Source organism: Aythya marila, assembly GCF_965140915.1.
Source record: "Aythya marila genome assembly, chromosome: 3".
Lineage (NCBI taxonomy): Eukaryota > Metazoa > Chordata > Aves > Anseriformes > Anatidae > Aythya > Aythya marila.
The window spans coordinates 3,906,948-3,927,015 of NC_139044.1; the positions used below are offsets into that span (position 1 = coordinate 3,906,948).

Consider the following 20,068-nt stretch of genomic DNA (forward strand, 5'->3'; position numbering starts at 1 on the left):
TGGTGTTTAGTAATTACGAAAGGAAAGCCAAAGAGTTATGCACAGCAACAGCTCGGTCACAGCAGCTGTATATCTGGCGTCAGTTTTCAGATCATGCAGAGCAAGAAAGCTCATTCAGAGTTCCAGCCCTGCCTTCTACACGGCTTTAGAAACTTTTGGCTTTCTCAATCCCAATTTCCTGGACTCTGACAGTTCCCAACAATCTCTCTCACTCCAAGAAAAACTAGCTGATGAGTCAGAGAGGCACAATTAGATTGAATTATTCCAGGTTAGGGAATTAAAATAAAATGGCATGTGTACCAAATGTGATGGGGTCGTCGGGATTTACCTCCCAGATTTAGGGAAACAGATGAGACATGACAGAAATTCCTCACTGATAACTGAGGTTCAGCTTTACTGCAGGTCACCAGTTGAAAACAGTCTACTATCCCGACCTGAAAGAGATACTTATAACCACAAGTATTCTCCAATTTACAAGAGTAAATTTACAAGAGTAAATTGGAGCATTTTTATTTAAAAACAAAATGACAAGATTCATAAAATTGAAATTAAACTTTGAAAGGACTTGGAAAAGTCATCAGTGGAGTGTAACTGTGGAGAGATCCCTCAGTAAAAACAAATCCGCATGCTGTTGTTAATGCGGTTTGCAGAAGCTCCATGCTTCTCCCCAGTTTTACAATATCCATGCTATCCCTGCTCCACTGCAAAAAAATAAAAATAAAAATATTGAAGGCACTGTCTGATTTAGTGACCACTGTAAACACGCATTAGGCACAGATCCCAACATAATACCTATTCTGCTCCTTGGCTTTTATACAAAACACAGATATTTGCAAACACCCTCTATGCCATTCCTGCTAGCCTGCAGTTCATGAAGCACAGCAAAAAGGCTACGTTTATAGTACCTCAGATAACGTATCTTGATCTTTCACTTTCTGTAAGTCATCTCTTTCATCACCGAAACAATGTCAATAAATAGCCGTGCAGCTACGGAAGTACAAACAGCTCAGCCTTTAAGTAAACCAAGAAAAACACGAAAACATTTGAAGGGAGAGTGCAGTACTTTGCAGGAAAGGATCGGATAGGCGGGAGGCGGTGTGATCTGCCCATCTGCATCGCCCTCCCAGCCGCTGCTGCGAGCACACAGGATGAGCTGCGTGGGGGCACCCGGCATCACACAGCCTGGGGCTTAGCTCTCAGGCACCAAGTGCGCTGTCAAACAGTTTCTTCTTTCAAGAAATACATTATAGATAAAGGAATGGAATTGCAAACAAACCATAAACTGCGTGGGAGCTGATTACCGGTTAATGCAGGACCCTAAGCAGTGGTGCTGGATGTGTTTTGCTGAATCAAGCTGCCTTCAAGCAGGGTTAGGATGATGCCGCATGCAGTTCTCAAGAAGCAAGCCTAACAATGAAGAAACTTTTAAAAAAGAAATGCAGAGAGATTCACCAAAGAAACAGCAGGAACTGGGGAACCAAATCAAACTGAAAGTCACCCTGGGGGGGGAACACAACAGGTTTTCAGCCCTGCGAGGTCCCTAGTGCAAGTGTCCTCGGCGTGCAAACGCTTCTGGTGCTACAAGCGAGACAGAGTGCAGGGCTGAAAGCCTGTGACCAAAGCAAGTGGGCTCCAAGTATTTGTTTCAGTGCCGCGGCTGATGCCAAGTTGCCAGGTCTGGGCTGTGAGCTTACACCTCTGACCTCTTCCTGGGGCCTCCGTGGCCTGCTCATGCTTGCAGGGGCTGTGGAGCATTTCAAGAGAGGAAACGCAACATTTACGCCGAGGTTCACGCTGACCACGGCCTGTCTTTCTATTTTCAAGGAAAGGCAGACTGCACCTTCCCAGACCAAGGCGCTTGGAGCTCTTCCTTGTGGCTCCCTGACATGTCAAGCTTTGCTTTGGGCGCTATTATTGCTGTTTTCACGCATTTCACCTCTCCCGGCTGCTACCCATTAAAATCTGGAGTCCTGTCACCGGTCTTCAGCTGCCTCTCCAAGAAAACTGCAGTCGCATGCTGATGCTACATTTCTACCAGGCTGGGCAGGCAATCGCTACCCATCTCTTCTATTCAGGAGAAAAAAAATCATGAGTAACAGAAGACAGGCACATTATAAAAAAAATATTTACCGCATTTCCAAAGGAGGATGTTTTAGACAGTACAGTTCATGCATTGTAATAGGACTCTTGGATTTAATATACATAAATGCACAAGGAACCCAAAAATTTAAATAATTGAAACTATCTACTTATTTTAATGTAGCACTATTTCTAGTCCAGCAAAAACTAGATGATTTTCATTGATACCGACTATTTCACATAAGCAAATGAGCAGGAATATTTGCAATACATTTAAATTAATGAGTTTAAATAGCTCTCTCTTATGAAATGCATATTTTTTTTTTCCTCCAAACCTCCCTCATGATGATGTTTGCTAAAAATGCTCATCAGATTTTATTTTTTTTTTGTTAACTGCATTCACTTCAATCTCACGCTGAAGAAATAAAATTTATTCTACATTTGTTAAAGCACAAACAGTCTCCGGAGCTTTTTATTATGCTCACAATGCACATATACAAAGAAATCAGAGCAGATGCATCAAGTTACAGTGAAAGCAAACAAAAATAGTTGAACGATTAACAAGTGTCACTGGGCTGTGAGCGCTCAGCCAGCACTCTGCCCTCCCACCCTGGTGTTTTCAAGCGCATTTAAACCCAGCGTCAGCCACTGCCCACATCATTTATCCTATTTCAGCAATGGGAAGCTTTGCAAACACAACATGCCGTATTTCTTTCCCAGGCACAGTTTCAAATTCTACTTTTGTTTGCAGTTTGTGTATTATTTTATCTTAGGTATGTACAAAGTGACAAGTCAGCCCATTTTTTGCGACGTGCCATTTCCTTGGGTGATATCCTGCAGCTAATCAGCGGCAAGGGCAACTTGGAAAAGAGTCACTGGGGACGTGCAGAGACCACTCGTGGTGGCTTTTCAAGCCAAGACCTTATTATTTGGTGTAAAATTAAAAGCAATCCAATCAACTCACTCTGGGTGACAGGAATTTTAAGGAGCGCTGCCATGTACCTCAAGAATAAATAACACCGAAATGCGGATTTTTTTCTTTCCTTTGGTGATTTGCCTGTTGATTGCCTGTTCATTTCCTGGAGATATTTCTAAGCCCTCTACTTCCTAAAACCAAACAAAATCAATCCCCCTGCCAAACTGCAATCGTACACTGATGTGAGAGCAAAGAAATGAAAGCAAAAAGGAAACCTCGCAGCTTGGCCAATGCTTACAGCCCCAGCAAGAAAAACAGTTAATTTATTTATTTACTTTGGGGTGAGCTTGCTCTGCCATCAAGGAAACTGGAAAACATGGTAAATATTGATAACAGTCCTATAAATAGAATTTGACTTTACACAAGAGCTCTGGGTTGTAGCAGCTGATACAAATGAGCTCCAGCTTTAAAGCACATGACGAGCACTCTACTGTAAACCTACTGGGTTGTATAAACAACTGTCAGTGTGGTGAAAGTGAGCCTGAAATCTGCTCTTCTGCTCCCTCTGTCCCAAACCAGGCATGTTGATTTAAGGGGAGAGCCAGCAGCAAGAACAACAGCACGATGCCCACCTGGCCAGGCTGCGCTGCTTGGTCACACCATTCATTTTGGGACCCCCAGAAGCACTCCACCACGTGCACCCAAGGGAAGAAAGAGCAACATCCATCTGCGTCTACGCCAGGTCTGGTATTTTGACACAAATAAAAGCATGCTCTCCTCATCTTTTCCCTTGCTGTGCAAGGTTAGAATTCTAAGGGTTTCTCTCGGATTTAACTACAACTGAAATAACTTAATACCAAACACTTGTATATCAGCTCCAAAAGAGAAAGAAAAGGCAATTTTTCTTCTACTCTAAATAATCCTCCAAACAGTTCTGAATTTACCGTCAGGATATAAACTGCATGACTAACAGGCCCAGTTACTGCTCAGGGGGAAGCTTCTGACAATGCTTTTACATTCTCATCACTCATCTTAATTCCGGACTACTTAAATAGAAATCTCCTCAAACGACGCCTTGTCTCCCAGCTCTCCAGTTCTGGTATCACACCTTTCCTGGACGTGCAAAACAAATACTCGGTCATTACAGGTCTTCCTGCAGCAAGACCTCCTAAGCACACGCTGAGCACCGTGATGAATCAGGCTCTAGGAGCAGGCAGGAGAGCAAGGCATCTCCTCTAAGCGGGATGCGTGTGGTTCAGCCGCCTAATCCCAGCTCAGACAATTTGGTATCTGTGCTTGCCGGCTCTCATCATAAAACGAGCTCACAGAGGGTAACATACGTACAGGGAATCTTAAATGAGGCTGAGTGAACCAGTATAGCAGTGTTAGAAAGGTGCTCAGGTTTGCCTTCCCTGCTTTTGTGGAGTTGCACAACTTCAGTCTTCTTGCTGAGTGCTGGAGCAAAGACAACTGAAGAGAACAACTGAACAATTATTCTGAGTATTCAAGCAGCTTGCAGATATGGGACTTCCTAGAGTCAATACAGAGAGACAGAGGCCTCTGGAGAGCAGCTCGAGGCTCCTACCCCAAAGCAGCACAGCCCATAGTACAAGAACCACCACCTTCCCTCTCCCTGGCAGCACCAGCAGCTGCAGGAGCCTTCGTTGGACACCCGCTTTCCATATTTCCAAGAACAACATCATTGCAAAGACCATAAAACTGCCTGGCAGTCACTGGGTTTCACCACATGGCAGAAAGCTAACAGAGATTGGGTAACATTTGTTTACAGCCTGATGAATTTTACCTTGGCGTTTGTAATTAGCACAACGAAGTTTTCAATTAAAGCAGAAAGCAGAGTACGTCCCATTCCAATGCATGGGTGTTTAAATGCTCTTAATCAAGCTAGTATCTGATCCCTAAAAAACAGTAAAGAGTTTCTTTTAATTACATAATCTGCAAGTGTCATGTACCAAAAATTAAATTAGCAATATCAAGCGATTATGATCAGAGGACATAAACCAAAGGAAAAAAACAAGCATCATCAAAAACACGACCAGAGCTGACCACAGCTTTCAGATTTTCTTTTTTTATTATATAGCTAACACTTAAATTAAATAACTTATGTTTGCAACTCTCCCAACTCCAGCAAGATGTAGAAAATCCAGCGGAAGAAGTTAGCTCCCCCAGCTAAAATACTGACAGGAACATATCGGTGTCTGAAAACAGAGCTAAATCACATTCGGTGTTTCCTGCAGTAAGGGACAGCAGGAACAGCTCTTTCTAAATATGCACAAGTGGCTCCACTTTGAGTGCGTTGGGAAGCACGATGCAATGCTCAGTGTCTCTGTTAGGACAATTCGCAACCATGGACACGGCCCCCAGCTTTAGCAAAGCCAACAGTCATCACCTGCAAGGGCCTGAGCACATCAGAACCCAGGGGGAAGGAAAAACTTTTTTTAGCTTAAACCACTCTACCAGGATAACCACATACCAGGATAATGCTAACGTTGCCACCTCTGCAGTGAAGGTGTTGGGTTTGTACTGATGAAAAGCAGAATCACTGCAAAGACCACGAGACCAAAATCTGACTGTGGGCCCAGCACAAGGCAGGTGGGAATTTCTATGCTATCAGCAGCCTCAGCTCCCAGAGCGGCCAAGCGCCCAGCAGGCCACTCAGAAGGACAACATGGAAGGACAACTCCAAAATAAAACCTCGCCCATTCTTTCAGTTAAAACCAAACCTCTGCAACAGCTGTGAAAATGATGTTCCTGTGCTGGCCCATAAAACACAGACCCTCAGCCACAAACAAGCTCCTCTGCTCCCTTCCTCCTGCCGCTCACGTACTGACAGCTTCCAGAATTACCAAGCAGCAACAGTCTGTGGCTATGAAGAAAGGCTTACTGATATTAAAAACAAATAGATATACATATTTTTGTAGAAAAAGATTACTGTCTTCCCTACAAAACCCCAGTGTTGTCTCAGGTGCATGTGAACAGAAAGAAATACTGGAGGAAAGACTGCTGGGCTGCAGCTCCAGGCTCAGTGCTGGGCGCAGAAGCCCTGGTAGATCCCTGGGGCAGCTTTGAGACGATGCACAGAAAGAAATCTTTCTGCTTATTGGGGCAAAGTACAACCAAACCGGACTAATGAGGCTAGCAGGAATCAGCTTGCCTTCTCACAACGCACAAAATGGGCAACTGATTTGGCAACTGAGTTAGTTAAAACCATACTGCAGCAATCAGCTGTGCCTCGGTTTTGATCTGCAGTGAAACGGAAGGAGCCTAGGTCCCCCCAAAAGCCAGCGCTGTCCCGAAGCTCCTGCTGCTCCGAGGGCTGGCATCTCCCTCACTGCTGGCACCGCTCAGCCCCACCCCAGCAGTGCTGCTGCTCACCTGCAGACAGAAGCATGGTTTTTAATGCAGCCATGGGGCTGAGGAGCAATCGCCCATTACTGCTCGGCAGGATCGGGCTCTCTGCATTTTGTCATTGCTATCAGCTCTCCTGACACAGACGAGTTTCCTGTGTTTGTCACAACCCACAGGTACCCATCCAGGTGTTTTGCTTTATGTTCCCTGAATTTGGTTTGGTTTTCTTTACACTTAACAACACGCAACCTGCTACCGTTATTTCTGAGGCCAACGTGATGGCCTTTTCCTGCTGCATTATGACCCTTCCTGGCATTACAGCTCTGCTTCTGCCGCATCATTAGCGAACATCATTGTGAAGCTCTTTATAAAACACATCCCAGCTACCGCATACAAATTCCTCATATAGATTTCTTCCTATGTTTCATTAATCTTGGAGGAGGGAGGTTAACTCAGAGCAACAACAACAGCAACAAAATCTGTGCAATTTCAGTTATGGCACTATCAATACAGGACACGTTTCCAAACAGGGAAAAATAAAAAAGGCATTAGACACACTGCCAACCAGACCTGCCGTCCGTACTGCACCCCTGAACTACCAAATCCTTCTATCACAAAACTTCTTATTAAATCCCTGAGCTGGTAACACTTTTTCTGTATTTGATATTTGGACACAGCAGAGAGGTCTCATTTCCTCTGCCCTATATATATATATATATATATATACGTATGATTTTGTAATCCAGCAATTTCCCAGTTGTGACAAACTGTAACTTTGAATGCTATTCTAGAACCAGGACTAGATGTAACGTTCCTGCAGGTAAAGAAGAAATTCAGACCCAAAGCCCTCCCAGCTAGCCCATGGGGGGAACTTGCCTTTTCCAGTGGTCCAGCACAGCCCCTCCGCAGCCCCAGCACCGACTGCTGTTAGTACAGCAGAAATCAAACAACTGGATGATGATGTGTTCGTAAGGTAAGGGAATTGATTTTTTTTTTAACCCAAATTCCCCAAGTTAAACAAAGTAACTCAGAAGCTCACAAATGTAAGCCACATGGAATGGTTTAAAAGAGCGAAACTTCATTTTAATTGATTACTGCCATTTACAACTGCATGCAAAGGTTTTCTCTGCTTTGTTCTGCAATTCAGTCAAGACTTCCTTAAAATAAAGCTGAACTTCAGTGAAGATCAGCGTTGAACCTGCCCTTTGTGCTCCTTCTTTCCAGGACACACTGCAATCTCCAAGCTCTCTAGTACATTTTCCATTTTTTCATAAGATCCCTGAAATTTCAGGCTGATCAAAATTTGAATCTACATGATGTTTTTCTACATACCCTAGGAAGAATGGCTAACTTCTGGAAATGTGCAATTCACGTACTTTCTCACACCACCGAAGGATGATTTCTGTTCCACAGAAACACCGTGCACGTTCACTCACGGGATTTCTCAGATTAACTTTCTCAAGAGGAACCAAGCCCTGATTTTTCTCATTTACAGACACCAGCCAAGCACACAGGACAGTATAGGAAGGACACTGGACATTACAAGGCTAATAACCATACAAAAGAAGACCCGCATGCAGAAGATAGCCCTCGGTTCTGTCCATATTCATCTCTAGTGCACATCAGCCACACCAAGGAGGGGCTACAGCACGTCTGCCCGCTCTGCCTTGTACTGATAGAAACGCTTCTCCTGGGGAAGGATGTATCCGCAGTGCACTTGCTAGCCAGAAAAACCCTGTGCACTAAGACAGAGAGGTGCAGCTCGATCTTAACACGTGGTAATTTGTACCAGGACTACGCTGCCCTTTTTTTTCCAGTGCGTTACCAGTGGTTAAAAAATGAGTAAGCAAACCTTTGGCCTCCTTTAGCACTCCACACGTAACCCTTTTGCTCCTGTGTGCACGTGCCCGCGTATCAGCAAGTGTCACCGTGCCATCCCCTTCGCAGGAAGCTCCCTGCAGACGGCTCATTAACACCCCGGGAGTGGAACAGTGCCTCAGCTCCCCGGCAGCACCAGCTGATAATTTTGTTTATTTAACCAGGATTAGGCTGTGAGGTGATGGAGCAGAGAAAGCCAGAGACGGGGGATCTGTGGCTGACACAGCTATAAGGTGTTTTGCTATCACAACAGAAATATGACCAGGGTTTATTTAATTAATATTGGAGTATGCATATGCCTTAGCAGGCAGCATATACCTATTTATAGTTTAAAAAGAAATGGTGTGGGGCTTGTTGGTTGCTTTTTTTTTTTTTTGTGTGTGTGGTTTGTTTTTTGAAGAAAAATACTACTGCATTAAAACAAATGATCAAATATGTGTGTATATATATATACACATATATATACACACACATACAGACGCGCTTGCCTCCATCTTCTTACATATCCACACCAGACTAGAGCAGAAGAAAGCAGTTTCATTCCTACTTGACCATTTGGAAACCAGTGACATGTATTCAATACGAGTATGTTGACATCATCACACTGGAAATAGCCACAGTCTCCAATTTTCCAGTTCACGTGGGCTCTTAGCAATTTCCATGTGAGCTATCTTACCTGTAGTTACATCCCACTTTGGCTCTGCAAATCAACCGTCCCCCTGCAGGAGTGTCTCCTGGGACGCCCGTGTCCCACAAGCAGCAGCCAGGCACCTGCCAGGTGCCTTAGGACACAAACCAAGAGACTGAAATGCCACGGTGATGAAACCAGAATTATTTGTGGCAGGGGCTGTAGTTAGTTTGTGATCAAGGCTTTAGCTCAGAGCCAAGTTTCCTCCCGTTACTTTTCCTAGACATCTGCACCGGATCACAAACCCGCAGCATGTTAGGTGAATGTGTGATTTTTACAGCCAGATGTGCTTGGCTGTGAGACCACGAAAGAGCTCATGTAACATGGCAGGTAACGAACTCTGAAATAGCCAAAGTGTGCTAATGGAGTTGAAGCAAGCTTCAATAACTTCAGTAGCAAAGAAAACTTCTCTGATGACTCCTCTGAATCTCCTCAAAACTCAACTCCTGAAACTCGGGGACACATTGCTCAGCTCCTGCCCTTCACCTAAAAGATTTGCAGGCAGGGTTTGACGCCCACCTCAGCACACAGCCAGCTGTGAGAAGGTCTTCACAGTTCTCCTCACACGGCCACTCAGCTCCCAGCTATTTATGAGGTACAGATGCCATGGAAATTCACCAAGCTGGTTTCCAATAAAATGAGGAAATTTTCATCATTTGCTCTAAACAACTGCAGAAAAATGTTTCTGCTTTGACATTTTTCATTTGAGTCTGTTGGTTCCACCACTGAAGCTTGAGGGTATTGCACTGCCACCAAATCTCTCACTGGCCACAGAGCTCCGCATCTGCTAACATACGTACTTTAATATTTATGAAATATTTCTAGATGTAGATATCGCTCAGAAGAAAAGAGTGGTATGACTCAGTTATTTAGCACCCTTACATTTTCCAGTGAAAAATTCTGGAATCCTTTCCCATATGAGCAACTCATGACAGAAGTTAAATGAAGCATTTTTTGTCCTTATAGAAAGCAAGATTTTATTTATTGTTTTCTGTATTAATACTGCACTTAGGAACCCTAACTCATGAAACAGGACTTTGTTCTGTTTCCCAAGGCTTTTTAATCTTAGTGCAAGTCAAAAGGTCACGTGTGGGTATGAACCCACAGGAGTGCAAGATACCAAACAGATACCAGGCAACGTTGCGAGGCAATGGCAACACCTTAGCACTGCTAAAAGCACCTCCAAAGTAACCGTACATCATCCTAATGATATTTCAATTGTGCCAGCCACTGCAAAAATGCCTTTCGTGGGACTTTACTGAGCTTTATCATGGCTTGCAGTGGGTGGGTGTGTGACAGCTCTGACTGGATGTCCCCTGCTCGATGCCACAGCGGCAGCCTGGCTGCAGCCACCTCTGTTGCTGCAAGCCCCAGCACGTGGTAGGGGAAAGCAAGAAGACAAATTTAAACCTTCCAGCCAAAACAGCACAGAGGTGATCACGATCTACTGTGTTACTGCAGCCAGGAGACAGAAAATATTACCTTAGCACTGAGCCTTGCATCTGCATGAGGCACATGCTCAGTTAAGTGATGAGTTCATGCCCTCCGGTGTGCTACTCCAATCTCCCACCGCTGCAGTCTCAAAGCTCATAAGAGTTGTTTATGTGTGGATTTAAAATAGTTTTGGAGTATTACGTGTGCCTGAGAGCACACAAAGCTGTCTTTGTCAATCTCTCTTCACAGTCACATAAAAAGTCGTACTAAAGAAGAAAAAATAGATGCACTCAGCATGCAGGTTTATTCAAAAGCATCTTCAGCAGTAGCATTTAAAGCACAGGCTTACTGACACTTACTGGTGTTCTCAGCAGCTCAAATATCATGTATTTAATTGAGCAGTGTCCTACTCTAGCTTTTAAAATTTAAATGTCAGGTTTTAAAACCACATTTATAAAACATCTTTGTGCTTTTTAAACTACGGAATTTCTCATAATGTGCTTTGTGCTATGTACTTTGGCATGGAAGTATAAAATCAATAAATGCTTTATACATATAACAAAAGAAAACATAAAACCAAGCAGCAGAGAAAGCTAACTGAAACAGTCAGCGAGCAGGAAAAAAAACAAAAGACACCTTTTTAGCAATGATTCATAGTGAAAGTCTTGGACAGAAGCCTGCGCTTTCTGTTACACCTGAGTGTTAGGAAGTGGTGAACGTGATGAACTACCAGGCAGCGCCACGTTTTACAGCCAGTGATAAGCTTCTGGAAAGGTCCAGGTCCCTAAGGGCCAGAGGGTTGTAAATAAAAGCACCCTCACCCACCTGGATCATCCCGGCAGCACAACGGGACGCAGATCAGCTCAGAGGCACGAGCAGCCAAGTGAGCAGTGCCCGGAGGCAGAGGAGGAATCTCGGCAGGCTTCAGGGCGCAGGTGCAGCCCGCTGGTGCCCATCCACTCCACTGAGCAGCCACCGTGCTCAAGACATGCCTTGCAACCCAACGAGGCGTAAAGAAAGCAGCTACTGTGCTGCTGCCGAGTGCCCCGAGCTTCCTGTGTGCTTTCAGGAAGCTTGGCTCTGCTTCCAGCATAGCGTGAGGATGGGTCGAACCGTGACCTTTTTCCAGGTGATGGAGAAGTGAGGACCTCCTGTCCACACTCCCTGGACAGCAGAACTGACAGCCTCGTTTTTGGAGAGGCTCTTTCCCAGAGGTTGACTTTCAAAAACAAATTTTGGGAGCATCTCTGTAATAGGGAGATTTGTTTTCTTTTCCCGAATAAGCAGCGGGACCTGGCCATGGGCAGCAGTGAGACGCTCCCTGAAGAGGAAGCCTGCACCGGTGGGGGAGATGTGGAAGGAGGAAAGATGCCAGCTGCCAGCAGGAGAGTGGATGCAGAGCTGCAGGAAGGGGCAGAGAAGGGAGCTGGTTGAGACAGGATGCTCTCGCAGCTCCTGCACTCTGCAACATTGCTGCTGCTTCCATTTCCCCATCTTGCTGCTGGGACCACGTGAACGCTGTGCAAATAGCCCCTGCAAAAATCCACCTTACCTTTCCTTCATAAAACTCAACCTAGAGCAAACGATCATGTAATTTACTCTTCATTACGAAAAAAACAGTGATGTAGAGGAACAAAAACGGGGAAGGGGAAAGAGGGGTGAATGCCTGAGATGTCATTGCTACACCTAAGGTGAGTGGGAAGCGGGTGAGCTGCGTGCATATTCCAGTTTTATTTATTTTTGGCAGAAATAGAACATGGCTTAGGCATAATTTACATTAGAGTTTCTAATTTAATACCAAGGTTATTGAAGGAAAAGTGACACGCATTTATCAGTGGATAAAAATAACAGCAATACCAGCATTTGAGACAGCGACAGAAAGCGACAGAAAGCGTGTGCTGCCAAGGCCAGGCCTGCTGCTCGCCCCTGCGGTCCTGCACTCCACGCAGGCAGCAGCAGCCTTCTCCGGGGAGTTCACTGAGTGGCCAACATTGAAAATGGAAAAAAAAAAAAAAAGAGAAAAAAATAAGAAAGCAACCCGCAACTGTCTGCCATTTGCAGTCTGATCCCACATGCAGCCTAAGCAGGTTATTAAACATGACGGAATCGCCCCAGCTCAGACTTTATGATAAAGAAACGAATAAATACACAGCTTTCAAATGTGATCAGAAAGACAGAAACCTCTTCTGTTCTGCTGGTAAGGGAAGACCAAAAAACCTGACCATAAGATTAACGGACTGCCAGCAAAAATGTAAGTTAGATACCATAAGGAAATCAACCGACTTAGGTTTACTTTGACAGGCTCTTGTCATCGGACTCCGAAATTATGAGTTAGAGCTTTATTCCGATGTAAATCAATCTCGTGTTACCTGTGGTTTACTTTATTTGCATCTGCAATTTATTTATTTGCATACGTGTGCTTTGAGTGAGTTCAAGAGTCCTCCTCTCACGTTTGCATATTCAGGCAGTAAGCTCAAAAGATGAGAAACGTATACGAGACCATTAGCAACAGAGCAGGCAGCAGCTTACTTTCTGGTCACCTGCATAAATTCTACCCAGAAGCCAGTAAAACCTTCCCGCTTCTCACTCAGGGTCATGGCCGCAGAGGTAGACACAGCAAGGCAGCAGTGCTGATAGCTCCAAGAATTCAAATAAAGCCCTGATTTCCCTGAGAATCATCGGATTTTCTGTTGCATCATTACTTAGACATTTTTCTGTCGGTTTTCCTTGTCATTTGAGCCCATCTATCTGAGGGATTTTCTCTTTTCCTCTGCAAACAGGTTACGAGCAGCTACCTCTCGGCGGTGCATTTTTAAATGAAAGATGAGATAATCCTGAAGCCGTCGCACTCTAGCTGAGGATTTCAGGAAAACCCACCAAGTGCAGAGGCTGGTGACAATACCGTAGTAGCTGAGGCCTTGGTAAACTTCTGATCTTAAGAAAACTCAATCGTTTTCCTCTGCAGAGCTTTCTCCATTAAGTGAGAACATTTGGGGCAGGGGAGCTGAGAGCGTTTCTGGAAGTGGGGACGACACGCTGTAAACATTTTGGCAGAGAAGTGATCCCATCATTCACAACTTCCTCTCCTGCAGGTTCCAGAGCATATGTCATTTAAAGAAACTCATCTCCTGCTGAATGATTTATGATCTCTCTGAGGGAAAACATACTGATGAAACGCATCAAAAGTTTTAAATGCGAACATTTGCCATGGGGTTATTTCCTTATTCCTGCCAACTTACCCTGATATTTCTTCTTGCTGCTAAAAACACTTATACAGTTGCATTACAATTTTAGTTTCCATAGAAACTGTTATTGGCTAAAGTAAATACGAGATGGTAAGAAGGGTGAGTTTCTTAGTCCTGTGAGCATGCTGGAGCAGCACGGTTTGTACCACCTAACCTTTCCCCGGTCCTTCATGCTGCAGGAGGGTACTTTGCCATGGTAAGACTAGGGACATTCTCCTGAGTGGCCCTTCCACACCTCTCAGAAGGTGTGTGGATGCTCAGGGCTATTTCTATGTCGCTTTGTACAAAACCACATTTCTCTGCAGCGCTCAGTGTGTTATTTTATTCTGCAGACCACTTCACTGGACTTTACGAGGGGAAGCGCTGGGCTTCATTAGCCTGCACGCCAAAACAAGGCTTGAGAGGGTGCTACCAGGTAACGCGTGAAAAAGAGGAAACAAACAATTGCTTCATCGCAACTAATGGCTTCCACATGCCTTCAGCATGTGCAAATACCAACGCCGTGAGCCCCGAGCACCCTGGTGCTGTGCCCCTGTGAGGCCAGCCGCAGCTCTGGCCACCTGAACGCGGGGAGGAAAGGCACGGGGCGCTGCCAGCTCGCGGCAGGCACACGCCAGCACGTCTGCCGAAGGAAGAAATGAACTGCATATTAATCTCCTGTTCTCAAAATTTCCCTTCTTCCCCTCCTAAATGATTCTAATGCTTACTAAAAAGGCAAAGTCCTGATAATCATCGTACAATTCCCTCACTTCTTTATAAATTTCATTGTATTTTGAATTCAGGCTCTTCTTCTAACATACACAATTAGCGAGTCTTTTCTTGTTCTCCTCAGAACATTACTTCCATTTATCTTCTCATTTAGAGATCCGCAGCAGCGCTCTGTACTGCTGGAGATTTGCCCTTTTTCCAGAGAATAAGTCCTTGCATGGATATTGCGACGAGATGGAAAACTCTGTTATCACTTCTGAAAATAGCAGCCGAAGGCAGAAGGCCTCACACTTGACAAAACGTGGAAAAAGAAGGCAATGCTGAAACTTCTGGGTAACACGGGGTCATTTCAATACACAAATTATTGATTTGGGGATGGAGAACAATCTTATCCCCCACCTGTTGCATGCTTAGGTACCTACGGAAGATCTCCCTTCTATATTATTAGCAGGGATCCTAGGAAAGACAAACAGGTTTATTTCCAAGCACAACCTTTAATCTTCATGCCCTACATACTTTGCTGTAAAGCCATCCCGACTCCCTCCCCGAGACTCACAGGGTCTAACTGCTACCTAACTCTCTACATCTACCAATTCCTTTGGCTGGGCATCTGAGGTAGGATGGGGGCTTGCTGAAGCCACCCGAATTTGTCTCAGCTTCCCAGCATTGGGTGCTTTTCTGTCGTTGGTTGGTTTTTGTAAGTAGAGGACACTGCCCGGATGCACGCAAGCTTTGAGTACCCTAAAAAGATGAGCACAAATCCGCTGTACAGCCAGAGGAGCTGAGGTGGGACAGCGCAGACCATCATTACCGCCAGCTCCTAGCATTATGGCCTTGGCTTCAGGACTGTCATCTAGTGCTGCCCTACTCTAACTGCTTTCAGCCAGCCCCCCTGGGCAACTACTGCTATTTAGGGACGTAGTAAAATAGGATAAAAATAGGATAAAAGAGAAAGAGTACAATGCTTCCTAAATAAGAATAAGGCATTTGGCTGTTTACCCTTCATTGATGAAAACTCCTCCAGAATGAAAAATCATTATTTTTTTTCTTCTTACAATAGTGCCTAGAAGATGCAACAACAAAAACACAAGAACAATCACAAAATATGTGCGTCTTGATTTATGGAAAAATATTGTGAAAAGCAAATGCCAACCAACAAGGCTGAAGGAGAAGCTAGCTGAAAACCCCTTTGTATTTCTGTTTTTCAGAAATTACGAATGCCAACAGTTGTACAGAAGGTACACTGAATGCAGCCTGGGAACAGACTCTGTTTCCAGCCATCAAAAAGACCAAGAGCGTGGCAGATTAATTAAGCTAACCAAAGAAATGTTCCTGCTGGTTAATATGGCAGCTTACGGGAAAAAAGTGTGTATTCCAGATGGTGGAGGGGAGGAAAGTTTGTGGGGTTTTTCTGGTAACAAGGGCTGCTAATAGACCTCCAAAATCACTCCTTGCTGGTGGTCTCCCTTAGCAGCACACCTAACACGTTTGGGTAGCTTGCTGTGGGTGTTCTTAACCACACTGAAATTTAGTTTCCTATGAAAATAAAAATGAATTGCATTTTTATATAATGCTGAATAGAAGAGCCAAGGATTATTGAAGATGACACTTATTTCTATCAAAAGGTAGCACTACATCAGAAATACACTAAATGAGGTTGAAAGATTCCCATTAACTTCTCAAGTTTTTAGTGACAACCCACAGATGAAATACACTCCCTCTTACAATTCTCAAAATAGATTAAAAAGATTTGCACAAACTGGCAGAAGTCCCCTAACACAGTATAAAATTGTCTAATACTACAGGGATGGGGGATTGGCAGGGGAATCAGGAGATAAATCACCTAAAGCTCTTGTTTTCCAGTGAAAGCTGTGCCAACGCACTACAGCACGCCGTCCTTTCCATCTGGCAAGGCAAATACAAGAAGCAAATGCCCAAGTCCGTGATGATCCCACCAGCCCACAAGAGATGACCTTCTGGGACAGCTAAGAAACGTGCAAGTGGTACCACAGCGGGGGGGAGTAGTTGTTTCTGAGGCTGCTAAACTCTGTTCCTGCTCTGCAGCTTAGACTGGAGGCCGTATTATAGGGCAAGATGCTCAGTGGGTACCTGCAGAGCACAACAGAGCCACCCCACTGGCACAGCTCCGATTCACCATCACAGTACAACCATCGGGTGCACTGCGTTTGCCATACGTCGAGCAGGTTGTGAACGACCTCTCCGCGTGCTACACGAAGGCAGCTTGCTTTCCTATGCGGGAACCATCCCAAAACAGCGTTCATTATTTATGCTCACCTGAGTGCTGGGGTGGATCCATCTGAAAGTCCAGCTGTGGAAAAGGGCATCTAAAACCTGGGAACTCTGGCGAGTGTCACCCAGATGTGGCACTGCTCTCTGAAGCCCATAGACCAGGGTTTTTACTAGAAACCTCCACACAATCAACAAGCTGCTACTGCTTGACTTAGAGCCAAGCCTTCCTGCTGCTATACGAGTTTTGTGTTTTCCGTGGACAACCAGGGCTCCTGTAACACTCGCTCACCTGCAGGCAGCACTCCTTTGCTCAGCCCCACAGCGCAGATCAAAGCACAACAGACACGACTGGCCCCAAAACGAGCATTTTGCTTCACGCCACTTGCAAAATCCTATCAACAGCCAACCCAGGTGCTGTTCCCATTCTGCCCACACACAAACCCATGACAAAAAGCAAACCTATTCACACAGGTGGTGCATTTCACCCCCCTAAAAGTCAGGATTTTCTCATACCCTTCATTTAATGCCGCTGCTGTCAAATCCATAACGTGTGGTAACAAAACAGCCTTTATGTAACCTAATAAATAAAAGTCACCAAGGCAATAGCTATGCATAAATTTTAGCTAAAAACATTTTGTTAGAAGAACATGAATGTCCTCTGTAAAGCGGGTAGCATTTTAAAATAATGTTCTAGCCATTGTTAATACTTTATTGCTATTCATCATAGAACCATTAATCATGGTGAACTCATTTGGTATTAATGTGGATGTCATAAAGTACTTCTGCTGCATTTCAATTATAACTCAGCCTTTAAAACGCTGCCAACATTACATGAAAGCTCTGAAAACCAAATTTGAATAGTCTGTTCAGAGATAACTACAGTTATGTTCTGGCACAGAGAAACCACCTTTTCTACCCCCAGGCGCTGAGCAGCCCCCCGGGCAGTGCCCTGGCCCAGGGCTGGGTGCGAGGAGCGCAGCAGGAGGCTCGGTGAGGCTGCAGGCTCCAAAACTGCCCATTTCCCCCTGGGATGAGGGCAGGAGACGCATTTCTCCAGGCTGCTTCATTCTCCCAGGCTCGGCAGCAGCTACGCAGCAACAAGGCCATGCTTTCAGGACACTGTAAGGGTTTCTTTTTCTCCTATCATTCCTGGGATGCCCCCCAGAGCACTTCTTCTTCCAGAGCTGTGCGCTCCGTTGTCGGTTTGTTTGGTTGGGTTTTTTTCCTCTCTGATGTGTGGTTGCTGTCCAAACAAAACCACCACAGAGTACATATATCTACAACCTCCTGTCTTTAAAGACAGCAAAGGAGTACGCAATATATCAGAGACGACCTAGGGGAGCTGATATCCTGACCTCTCTACAACAGTTTAAAAATAAATATGAAAAAAAAAAAAAATCCTTCTGGCCTCAAGAGGCACTGAAAAAGGAAAACGAGCAAGATGACATGCAACATGGAGCTCAACAGCCACCAGCTCCTGGCCATCAGGGAAGCCAGGAACTTGAGCAAATTTAACTGTAGCTCCAGATAAACCAGGGTTTTGTTCATTCACTGTCAGCAGAGCTTCCCTCAGCAGTTTTTACATAAGGAATCAGTGACACTACTCAACTATCACAACGCTTCTTATCAGAAACTGTGATAAATGAAGCAAAGACAAAATGTTTCTTATTAGCAACGGAAACACTTAATGAAATAAATTCTTGCATGGAGTTCCCATTCTATTTTCTTAGGTAGTCGACGCAACAGGTAAGCATACAGCAAAACCGCCTACCTTGGGGGCTCTGGCATGTTTTCCACATCTGGCATCTTTGACGAGGCTGATATCTAGCAGCTCCGTCTCCTAGAAGGAAAAATTACAACAAAGGTAATTAAGACATCAGTCAAAAACTTTTGCTGTCTACACACATCTCGGAGCTGACAGGGGTTCACCCGTTTGCAGTGACTCCTGTCCAAACTGAGGGCAGTTTTGAAGCATGCTGCATCGTGCTTAACCTATTCTAAAAGCAACACTATGCCTCAGACACACAACTTAGTTTCCTTCAAAATGTGCATGTCTCCTGATACAGAGAATATACTGAAGCTGCATTAGTCAAGTTTATTTCCCGGATCACTAAATACCAGCTGCCGTGCTTTTTTTTTCCCTTCATTTTAATACAATTTATGCTTTGTGATGCTACAGTGAGAAAAAGGTGTCACTAAACAGAAAATCCTGTCTCTGTGATAGAAAACCTACTTTATCATGGTCAGAAGGTTTTGAAAAGCCCACGTAAAACTCCCACAGTGTTACAAACACAATGCCAACGTGTCCCAGGAACTTTGCAGTGCTTACTGAAAACCCTGTACCTTTGACAAGCATTTCGCCATTCACACGCTGCTCCCCAGCTCTCGGTGATACAACAAACACATGTTTTTGGAACAAAACCGGCACGTGATGACAGCCCTGTTGGGCAAGCTCCTGTCCTCCCCTACCCATGGGTCCCATCGGCAAACTCCTGTCTCCTGGGTGCTCTCAGTGGTGCTCTCCCAGGACTGGGGGGAAGCATCCAGCCCTCTCCAAAGGTGTGGTGCTCTGATCTCCTACCAACGTCACCTCCCCAGTCTCATCCTGCAACACAGCATTCGTTTGCTGATGCTGCTGTGTTGGTTCTCGCTTCGGTGCCTCGACCTCTGTGGGCACGGCCAGTCTGGGAGGAGGAAGGGGGCTGCAGACCGTCAGGGTGCGGTTCCCTCGCCGGCACACACAGCACATAACCACCTAACGGCACCCAGCTTCTCCCCCAAGCGATGCGAACCGTTTTGCAAGACACAGCCAGGCCATCTCATCTGACCTGGCATTACTTGACAATCTTCAAGCACGTCTTAATACTGTCTGCCTCATTTACACTAACTACAGTAGTTGGACTAATAGCCCGTGCTAGCATGGCTCAATTACGTACTAAATATAGTTTAAAAGTACTTCAGCAGGAATGTGACCACACTGCAATTAGAGCTGCACCAGCTCAGAGCATTTCAGCCTTCCAGCAGTTCCTGCAAACGCTGTGCAGAGAATGGGGTATCTTCTGTGCAGCATAAAGACACTTCATTGTTTAATTCCAGTGGAAGGAAAAAAGATTTTCTCATGGACATATTGTTTTGCCATGGATAACTTTGCAGCCTTATTTATTTTTCATTTTATGGGACCCATTGCTGCAAAGCTCTTGCAGACTTTTGCTGTCTAATAAGACGTGAGCTTCCCACACACGACCTTAGGTTCACAACATCCCCCTCCAGCCCTCATATCAATCCCAATTCTCTCCTGTATAGTACCAGATGAACTTGCATGACCGTTTTTTCCTCCTTTTTATCTAACCTGTTTAGGGGAAAGTTGGACTTCTGTCATCTTTATTTTTTGATCATACTTGCCAGAAACAGGAAAAGGTGGTGAAAACTTTCAGGGGTTAGGAAGAAGTCTAGGCAGGGCTATAAAAGGGAATATTCTATAAACCTCCTTAGGAAATGACTGGA

General features: G+C 44.9%; 1 protein-coding gene across 3 annotated transcripts in view; it reads right to left on the minus strand.

Moving 5' to 3' along the window:
• Positions 1 to 20,068, minus strand: part of PLCB1 (phospholipase C beta 1) — a 373,718-nt gene that overhangs the window by 258,773 nt on the left and 94,877 nt on the right. For all 3 annotated transcript variants that reach the window (XM_082757582.1, XM_082757583.1, XM_082757584.1), the window contains exon 3: positions 18,336 to 18,404. In XM_082757582.1, coding sequence (XP_082613708.1) covers positions 18,336 to 18,404 — 69 coding nt within the window. The remainder of the gene's footprint in view (positions 1 to 18,335; positions 18,405 to 20,068) is intronic.